Source organism: Penicillium chermesinum (genome assembly GCF_028974085.1).
Source record: "Penicillium chermesinum strain IBT 19713 chromosome Unknown utg000003l:1.0-5111272.0:1.0-5115320.0, whole genome shotgun sequence".
In the NCBI taxonomy this organism is placed as follows: Eukaryota; Fungi; Ascomycota; class Eurotiomycetes; order Eurotiales; family Aspergillaceae; genus Penicillium; species Penicillium chermesinum.
Window position 1 is genome coordinate 2,695,621 of NW_026695313.1, and position 10,887 is coordinate 2,706,507.

Sequence of the window (10,887 nt, forward strand, 5' to 3'; positions counted from 1 at the left end):
ATTCTAATTTTAGACCTAACAACTTTCTTATCTAATTTCTTTCTAAATATTTAATAGACAAGATATCTTTTCGATTATATACAAGGTAGTGTTAATCCTGATCTTAAATAGGCAATAATTAGTCTAGCTTTTGATGATGGTGATGTAGTTAAGTTCTGGGAAAGATCTAATCTTTAGACAATAATTTTTTGACTATTATAATATTAGAGTATATTATAGATTAAAGACTTTTAAATAGCTAAAGAACTAACTAGATATTAATAAGAATCTAATAAAATATTTTACTAGTTATCGATACCTACCTAAAAAGATATTAACTAAAGATAAGATATCTTTAGTAATAAAGATAACATAATAAAAGGATATTAATAGATACAATCAAAAATAAGAAGTAGAGATTTGGAAGGAACAAGCAAGATAGAGGATCCTATAACAAGACTTTTTAACAAAACTCGATATCAAAAAGATAAATTATACACTAGAAGAATTCACGATCCTAAAGATAGAGATAAAAGTAGAGCCAAGATATCTATCAGAACAAAAATATTCGAGAAGGCTCCACCCAATCCACTTATTAAATACTAAAAACACTATAATCTTAGTTATTAGTAATATAGGATATTATTATTTTCTAACCGAGTTAAAGACAGAAAGCTTTATTATATTAATCGATTATATCTTGTAAATAATAAACAAGATAAGCAAGTCCCAGATACCCAACTATCTCAAGAAAAAAACAAAGATTTATCAAACGCTACCTAAAGAATATCACAATTATATCGACATCTTTTCGAAAATCGAGTCTAATACACTACTATCTTACCATAACAACAACTATCGAATTAAGTTAGAAGAAACTAGTATCTAGCAACTAATTTTAGGATATTATCTATTATACAAGATATCACTCGAAGAGCTCCAAACTATTAAAACCTATATCGAAGATAACTTACAAAAAAGATTTATAGTCTCTAGCCGAGTTTTCTTTATCTTTTTTATCTTAATAGCATAAAAACAGGATAACAGTCTCTATTTTTATATTAATTATTATAAATTAAACAAGATTACAAAGAAAGACAGATACTCTCTCTTATTAATCAACGAATTATTATATTAATTATACTATATAAAATATTTTACAAAACTCGATATCTAACAAAGATTTTATTAAATACAGATATATCCTAACTCCAAGGATAAGACTACTTTTTATAGTTATTATAGCATATTCAAATATTAAGTACTTTCTTTTAGTCTTATAAATAACCCTGCTATCTTTTAACGCTACATAAACAAGACCTTGTCAGACTACTTAAACAACTTTATTATAATTTTTGTAAATAATATACTTATTTATAATAAGACCCTCCAAGAGTACTACTTATAAATTTATAAAATCCTAGCCCAACTACAAGAGATAAGACTTTAAGCCGCTATTTATAAATACAAATTCGACATTACAACTACAAAGTTCCTAGGATTTATCATAAAAACTAACAACATACAGACTAATCCCGAGAAGATCGAGACTATAACCCACTAGAAATATCTAGAGACTAAACAGAAAATTAGATCGTTCCTTAGATTTTGCAAATTCTATCAAAAGTTTATCCATCACTTTAACAAGATAGCCTATTTATTACACCAACTAACAAAAGATACAGTCAAATTTAAGTAGATCTTAGAGTACTAATATACATTCTAAGAGTTAAAGAAACAGCTAACCAAGACACCTATATTACAACACTATAATCTAAGCTTTTTAATACAGATCAAGATTAATATCTCTAATAATATATACAAAACAACTCTATTACAACTACAATCCAACAAATAATATTTAGTAGCCTACTTCTCGAAGACTATAGATTAAACAAAGTCATCTTATCTTATCTACAACAAGAAAATACTAGCTATCATTTTAGTATTTAAAGAATAATATTCCGAACTAACCAGCCTCCAACAAAAAGACCGCTTCGAGATACTAATTAACTATAAGACCCTAAAGTATTTTAACACAAAATAACAATTAAATATAAGATAAGCCCAATAAATAAAGAAAATTACAGATTATTATTTTGTTATTTAATACTAATTAGGACAGCAAAATAAGGTTGCTGATATATTATCTCAAAAAAAACAGGGTAAATCTATCATAGAAATATAATTTCTATCCAACAATAACTACAAAAATAAGCTGTTAACTATTATATACACCAATTTATAGACTATAATTAAACAAATTAAGCAGATAAACTAACTACAAAACAATCTATATAAATATCAAGTTAAAGAAGGACTTACCCTCAAAGATAGAAAACTTATCATGCCTGATATTAACTAGCTACAAACTAAGCTATTAGACGAAATCTATAGATAGCTATCTATATACTACCCAAGACAAGATCGAACCTTATAATTACTACAAGATCGATTCTATTAGGACCAGATATACCAAGATATATAACAATATATTGATAATTGTTAAATCTATAAATAAACAAAAATTTAGAAAGATAAAACCTCTAGTCTACTACAGCCGCTAGAAGCTCTAAATAAGTTATAGTTATATATCACAATCGATTTTTATAATCTTCTAAAAAATTATCGAGGCTTCAATGCTGTTATAGTAATAGTTAACCGATTTACCAAGAGACCAATATTCATTTTATATTATAAGAAAATTAACGCTGCTAAGATGGTATATCTATTCGCTAATCACATATACTTTTATACAGGACTTTTTAACTTAATTATATCCGATCGAGGACTATAGTTTATCTCAGAATTCTGGGGAGGTTTCTATAAAATCCTACAGATTTCGAGAAAGTTTTTATCTATTTATTACTAACAGACCAACAGCTAAACCAAGATCACAAACTAATATCTATAACAACATCTCCAACCTTATATAAACTACTACTAAGACAACTAGTCAGACTAGATCAGATTAACAGATTTCGCTACTATAGCACTATTTTAAGTATCTACTAAAATATCTCCTTTCTACACCAAGAAAGGATATAAACTACATCTCTTATTCGACTAACAAACTACAACATCTCCCAATAACCGATCCTTCGCTTAACAAATACAAGATATCTAGATATATATATAACAACAAATATAATAGAGCTAAAACATTTAAAAACAGTAGATAGACTGTTATAAAAGAGAGCCCGACTTCATAATTAAAGACTAAGTTTATATAACAACTCGAAATTAGCTAGTAAGACAGCCGAGTCACAAACTCGCAAACCTCACAACAAGACTATATAAGATACTAGAGAAGATAGGACATTTATTCCGACTTAAACTACCAAGATCTACCTAAATCTACAACATCTTCCTACCAGACCAACTACACAAGACCACGAAACTAGAACTACTACCGGGATAAATCAAAGATCCAGCACTATCCTTAATTGTTGACAGAGAAAAGGAATAAGAAGTTAACCAAGTACTCGATTCTTATTTATACTACCAGAAACTCCAGTACAAAGTTAAATAAAAAAACTATAAAGACAACAATAACAACGAATAGTATCCAGCCGCTAATTTCGCAAACTTACTGTTATTATTATAGGACTTCTACCATCGATATCTAAATAAAACAGGGCCGCTACTACAATTAAACAACTGGTTAAAGTATATAATACAGCCCAAACTATCGACTTAGGGACAAGTCGAGTCTCAGCAAGGAGATATCAGCCGTTAGCCGATTCTGCCATTATATACCGCCCTAGGAGTCGACAAGGTCTGTCTAAACTACAAGACTAGTAAAGATAGGACGGAGGATCGCGTTAGAGTTGGGTATTAGATCGGTCGTCGTAGCTTCTCCTTCTTCTCCTTCTTCTCTTCTCTCCTTAGCTTTAGTATTCCAAATTAAAACGCCGTTGTTGCCATGTTCCAACTCCGCTTAGGTTTCCCCTTGACAATATATTATATAGATAAATACTTAGTAATATTATTTAATTATCTATCCCGACTTTTAAAATACTATATAGATAGTAAACTATTATTAGACTTAGCCGATTCCGAAATATTAGTAAGTCTTTCTAGAATTATTAAAACTTAAAGTAGTCTTAGTCTAGATAGATAAAATCAAGAAGGGAAGTTCTGTCTTTCTATATAAACTTATATCAGATATATTATTATAGAGATATCTAAGAAGATACTTGACTATAAATATTATCTATTAATAGATTAAATTATTATTAATCTAAAATAAGAATTTAATCTTGTTTATCTCTTTAATATATATAAATTAATAATAAGTCTAGAAATATTCTCGATTATAACCGAGTTATATAGGAGTCTTTATTATCCTATCTTTATTATAATATATAATACTAGATCTCAGAAATCTATCTTTAAATCTGTTTTATACTAGTTATAATCTCTATAGATTTTCTATATTATAAATTTCAGATATTTTAGATCCTTGAGCAAAATAACATATAGTCGAGATAAGGATTACTCGAAATATCTTTAAAGATGATTATATAAATAGAAGAATTAGGCTCTTTTTGTAGAAAGACGATATATCTTCACCAAAGATTCTTATATATTGTATATTGAATATTCTATATTATTCTCAAATCTAACAGTAAAGGTAATATTGATCATAGATTCTATATTATAGCCTATCCCCTACAATTATCCTAACCAAAGTTGTACACGAGTTAACTAGAGATAGATCTTTTGCGTCAGGTTTCCTAGCAGAGCTTATCCGATCTAGGCTTGTACAGGCTCTATATGTTTTCGTCTCCCAGTTAGAGAGTATTAGTGGGTCCGGTGAGCCAAACCACGAAATTTGTACTCAGACATCTAAAGCAATCCACAGAACACTAGCCGAATTGCTCAATTCTCCACCAAGCTCTGTTGGTGTCACTCGTGCTAGTCCCACCACTTTTACAACCTTAGATACGTTGAATCCGAGTATGATTCTTCCGGGTTTGTTTGATGCCGATATGTGGGACGGACTTGGTCATTTCGACTATACAAGTACTTGAACGGGAAGACATGTGAAGTGTACACTTCGGGTTATATAAGATCCTAAGCATGACCGACTCTCGCACCAAATGGTATCCGAGCACCGACCCCCTCGTTTCTCCGCCTTAGAGTGGCAAGCGTGTTGCTAGGGTAAAGTTCACACTATCTTCAGCCATGCCATCCTTGCGTTACGGGCCTTCAAAGGTTTCTCCCAGTATAAGCCATTATTATCTGAACGCAAATTGGCTTTATTTGTTACACCATTCGTCATGTGGCGCAGGCGATAGATACGATAGATACGCAACCTTCAGTAGCCGCCCAGTAGTTCTCCCTGGAAAACCAAACAGATGATCGGGCAGATGCGACCAAATCTAAATTCAAAATCTAGCAAGTGTGCTCTAAGCGCTCGCCTATACCTGTTGACTTCCCAAAAAATTGCGACACAGACGCGACGCGTGTTTAGGGGTCCGTCTTTGAGAGAACGGTCAATTACATATATCGTCGGCCAATGCATGCTTCGGGGAGGGTTAGGCTTTCCTTCCTCTACGGCTAGTAGTCCCAGAAAGCCGCATGGTCGAAGCAAACTGGCATATAGAGACCCTCATTACCCACCGCCGAAAGCCTCGCAGATCAACACTTCGAAAACATAGAAAGGGATCTTCATCTGGTGTATCATATGGACAGGGCCGAAGCAACTGAATGCAATTGCTCTAATCTTAAGTTCCTCTGACTGAAACGCATTTCATTAGAACGAATTGGGACTGTCAAATTGAACATCTAAACAAAAGGTCTTCTGTAAGTAGCGTGTGCTCTCAAGAAGACATATCACGAGAGAAGCAGTCAAATGCTCGACGATCAAGTGGGGTTGATCATCAGACACTGTGCATTTACGTGTACATCGCCATAACAGAGCTCTGGCTACCAAACTCAGTAGAAAATCTCTCGTTCGACTCAGCAGCTTGCTCGACGTATTTAAAGCTGACACGACTAGTCTCCGCCTGTGCGAGAGCATGTGCGATCGCGACAATGTTCTTGATCTGATATAGGACGGTCAGTCAGAAAACTAGGACCTAGATGTTGGGACACCCACCTCTCGGCCATTCAGATCTTTAGACGCTAATAGCTGGAGCTCATCCTCCTGAACATCAGCAGGTCCCTGGAAAGTAAGGGCTTTTGACAGAAAGGTGCTCCAAAGGTCTCGGCGAGACTCTTTCGATAATCCTTCGAACTGAATCTCCATATGAAGCCTGCTCCGAATTGCATCGTCAAAATCAATACCCCGATTCGAAGTAATGAAAAGAATGCCTGGATAATATTCCAGCTTGCGCAGAAAAACAGTGACCAGGCGATTATGGCTATCGTGGAGGCTGGTGCGTTTTGCCAGGAAGGCATCGCCTTCATCTAGAAGAAGGATCGCCTGGAAGTGCTCCGCAATCTTGAAAATCACCTCAAGTTGGGATTCAAGCGCATGAGCGTCGCCATGGTCGACCACAAGTTCACCCGCAGATATCTGAGCAGATTAGTCAGGCACAGATAATTCTATGCGCGGTGGAAATATCCATACCGAATAGAGGGGTTTCTTGAAACGCTCTGAGGCTGCCTCGACGGTGAAAGTCTTTCCAACGCCCGGGGACCCACTAGCAAAAGTTATTTTGGCGTCCTTCGTACTAAAATTTTCATCTGCTGACGTACTTGAGGAGGATATTGAGCCCCTGGCCTTTCCCATTCACCATATCGTCAAACGGCATGGTCGGTATCAGACCAAGGCAGCTTTGAATGAGCGATGAGACCATCCCCTTTTTTCTCTATGGGGATCTTTAAAGCGTCGAATGCCTCTGGGGACCAGATCACGTCGCTTAGTCCGCTGACTGCACACTCCACTGGTTCCGAGTCAGTTGGACATCAAACGATCGGCAGTGATCTGACTTACAAAACATTTTCTCCATGAAACTGAAGCAGCATACTGTTGGGCATGCGACCAAGAGATCAGTTTCGCTCAGTAATTGCCCATCTACTTCCTCTCCCCGCATCCTCTCCTTTTCTCGCTCTTGTCTCTCCAAGAAATCGGCAACTGGATCAAAGTTAGGGAGGCCGTCTATTTCCTTAACCGCTGTAGCACGGAGAGACGGCCTGGAGTAATTTGGCTGCATTTCATGAAAAAATTTAGCGTCCACGCCCACTCGACTGTTGATATTGACTCTGATGGCTTTCCCTTTGTTCAGAAAGAACGCGCTGCCTTTACAGTCTCGAATGTGCCTGCCGGCCAGATCTCGAAACTTTTGGCCTCTCTTGACTAATGTGTCCCTCATTTGCTTGTGGCTGGGATGATGGCATAAGGGGAAGGCTTCCAGGGTCTCAATTGGCTTTGATCCTCGGAACTTTCGCACCCGCGGAAAGATTCCAGCCACACCAAATCTCACCCCATTATAATCGAGGAACCAGCATTCGAGATTGAACCATGTTTCATCCTCGTGTGTTCTCTCTTCCCCCGCATCAAATATGACACAACGAGGCTCCTTTGTGCCAAGACATGTGGTATAAACCGGGCAGCCAGGTTTGAAAAGAGCCCAAAGAAGGTCATAAGTAATATGGCCGTGCGGCAACATCGAATTGAGTCGCTGCGAAACAGAAGTATATGTCTGCTTGATGTGGTCGATGAGCAAACAGAGTTGCGGATATGAAAATTTGCATTCTGTCCTGTTGTTGATATTGTGTGCGTACTTTTCCAACTCTGGAAGGAAATGAAAGAGATGGTTTTGCTCGATCTAAACTTGAGTTAGTGAATCAAACCTCCTGGGGTTATTTGTCTTATGATTACCGATGGCTTGTCTTCCATCAAGCTAATAGCGTTGATGCCGTGCAGTACCACCCGCAAAATATCGCGCAGACTTTCCGATTTGACGTCTATGTACGCCCTTATCTCTTCAGAATTCCGTTCTAGTCATATAATGAGCACTGCTATTGCCTGTCGAGTAAATTTATAACCTACCAACACGTTCGCGCACAACAAATGCATATTCAGCATAGTCGTCGGAATCACTGCTAGTCGCTACCGGCTCTGCTATCGTATATCTGCTTGCTTCTTTGTCCCATCTAGGTCATTTCAGCTTCCATGAGAGCAAAATGAAATGTTTGTCAATGGCGCATACGTTTCCAAGATCTTCTTGAATTTAGGTGTCGATGCCCAGCTCCTGAACGATTCGAAATCACCTAGTGTTGTGTGGATCGGAGACTTGAGGTCAGTCTTATCGACCACCTGAGACTCCTTCTCCGGCACATTGCTACCGGAGAAAGACTGATCAGGTTCAGTCGCTGCAGCAGGTCTGGCTGACGCGTATTTATCGCGGACGAGCTTCACCAACGACTTCTTCAACTCATCCATGTCGAGAGCTGAATTGGAATGGTTCTGTAGGACAGGAGTGTTTGGAGGATCCTGAGTAGTAAGATCATACAGCGCATCTTTAAAGAGATGCTTGAGGCTTTCCACGGTAGCTTGAGTCGAGCCTGATGCTGGGCTGCCTGGGGGGCCAAGAGCCTTGGGAACAGGAAGAGGCCGATGCGTTTGCAATATTCAATGCCATGGTAAGCAACTGAAAGTCCGAGAAGATGTCGATGCAGTACGAGAAGCTTGTATGTATTGTTTGCAGATACTGGAATCAATGATCACAGGAAAGGTTGACAAGAGCCCAAAAAATAGCTCTTATATATTTCGATCGTGTAGCTGATTCTCAGTTGTAGCAATTTGGACCATGACGCATGGCCCATCACGTCGAATTCAATTGGTCGCTTTCAGTTTGGTGGTGATGGTGAAGTTCAAGTTGAAGTGCGGAGACGGTGAATGCTCCACTTATTTCCTATTCAGGGACAAGCACGATGTCGTGACCTGTTCCCTAGTGGGAAATGAACCAGGAACGTGCTTCATCTAAATAAGGAAGGGACACATATTAGTGTTGCACCCGAATGGGGAATGGTTGCTGAAGAACATTCGATGACGATATCCCGGAGCGGGTATAGTATATTCCGCATCCCACGCAATAGCCCCTCTTCCGTTGCAGGTCATCTGTTGACGAAACGCAAGGAACCATTCATGTTGAACATATGGCGAATACTGGCTCAGCGTTGCATGGAACCCTGATAGGTGACCTTCCCACTGATGGGTTCATATACAGTGAGGACGCGGAAGCGGGGCGCCGCGTTGAAGAGATGGAGGAAAAAGCCGTACCTTTCGCATCTGAGGCAGGGTTACAATTCTACAAGATCAATGTTCTGGATGATCCAGTAAGTATTCAAACGAGAATCCAATGTGATGAACTTTTGCCTCCTTCAGTGGATGCTTACTTTCTCCAGAATAAGCGCCGGATACTCGATTCATGCTTCCCGTGGTTTGGTCTGGGACTCTACCGTACCTTTGGTGCAATGAACGGCGACTATGCCTTCCGGCAAAGCGATCCATACTCGAAAACCGAATCAGTCTTAATCCAATTCTGGAGGAAGGGATCGAAAGTCACTTTTTGGAGAGGCTCGCATCTTGAACAAGTGGTTACCATGAAAGGAGAGAATAATTTGTGGAGGACTCCTCGAGTGGCCCTCACAAAACTTGGTCTGAAGCCTGTTGAAATACATTTCGAAAAACGGTGGATTGTACGTGATATTGTAATTTCATTAAGACACATTCTAATGTCACTATCCAGTTCAATTCGTGATACTCGTCTCTTCGTGGAAGTCTCGACAGGAAGCGCTATCACATTCGGCATTGCCGCGGAGGACGTGTTGAAGAAATGGTGGACACCAATGAAGCTTCCAATATCACTTCAGACAGTAGTTAGCGACATGAACGGTCCTAAGTTCGGTATGAACGTCGCTTATTTCGATGACGGTCACCACGAACAACCACGCAGTGCTAGCTTGCCATCCGATTTCAAATCAACTCCTACTCGAACACTGAAGTGACCTCGCGTCATCCACGGGATCCGTCAAAAAATTGACACCCTGCAGACTCGACGAAAAGGCATAGGACTCCTGTACCAAATCATAACAAGGTGTGATAGTGATATCTTCAAAAATCGGCGCATATGGCTGAGCTATCAGAGAATCAAATGTTTGTTCCATCTGCGCAGCCGGCGCAACTTTTGATGACAAGGATGTATTACATTCATCTTTTGATGCGTACGGATGCGCGTTCAAATACTGAAGACCCAATAAAGGCGTTCGCACGATATCTCCCGTATCAGGTGGCCCTGTAGATCCTTGTCAGTCTATATAACACTAAGAGCGCGTTAATATTACCGTTAAATTCTTCCCCAATAACCCTGGAGTCATTATCTTCGCGCGTCTCATTTGTTTTCGGCATTTTGGACGGACCGCTCGCCCGGCCATCGAAAACACGTTTCTTGGACTGTCTGCTCTGACGAGGTTCGCTTTTGACCAGTGAACCAAGCCTTTCAGCGGACACTCTTCTAAGCTGGGTGCATCGTTCCTTTCTATAGCACTCTTTAGCTTCATCATTCCCGTCTTGGTTTGGGCATCTGTGTCGTATGTATTTTCGCGCTTGTTGAAATGATTGACGGCAATATATGCAAATTTCGTTGCATAGAACATCTATAAGAAATTATCAGCATATATGGTCAGTGGTATGGTCCAATTACATACGTGATTGGAAATGGCGTTCGAGATCCGCTTTTCTCCCAAACCCAGTCTTATCGAGACATCCTGAGTGGGGGCACTTCATTGGAGTATGATGAGTATCCTGTCCATTTTGCACTCTGCTATAAGCCTTGTCTTCATCTTCGCTATCTTGCAAGAACTCCAACGAATCCACGCTCTCATTCTCCTCGTTTTCAGCGTCCAGATCACTGACAAAACAATCTGCTTCGTAGTCCTCTAAGCGCCGAG

At 38.7% G+C, this 10,887-nt stretch overlaps 2 protein-coding genes across 2 annotated transcripts; one reads left to right on the plus strand and one right to left on the minus strand.

The window, feature by feature from the left end:
• Positions 1-5,882: 5,882 nt before the first annotated feature.
• Positions 5,883-8,377, minus strand: N7468_003951 (uncharacterized protein; the record flags this gene model as incomplete). The annotated part of the gene is made up of 9 exons (XM_058473248.1): positions 5,883-6,032; positions 6,086-6,505; positions 6,560-6,632; positions 6,688-6,800; positions 6,847-6,875; positions 6,926-7,760; positions 7,814-7,932; positions 7,985-8,088; positions 8,145-8,377. The coding sequence occupies 9 exons, from the start codon at positions 8,375-8,377 to the stop codon at positions 5,883-5,885; spliced, it is 2,076 nt and encodes a 691-aa protein (XP_058332251.1).
• Positions 8,378-9,093: 716 nt separating this feature from the next.
• On the plus strand, positions 9,094-9,945 carry N7468_003952 (uncharacterized protein; the record flags this gene model as incomplete). Its single annotated transcript, XM_058473249.1, has 1 exon — positions 9,094-9,945. The coding sequence occupies one exon, from the start codon at positions 9,094-9,096 to the stop codon at positions 9,943-9,945; it is 852 nt and encodes a 283-aa protein (XP_058332252.1).
• Between the last annotated feature and the right edge of the window lie 942 nt (positions 9,946-10,887).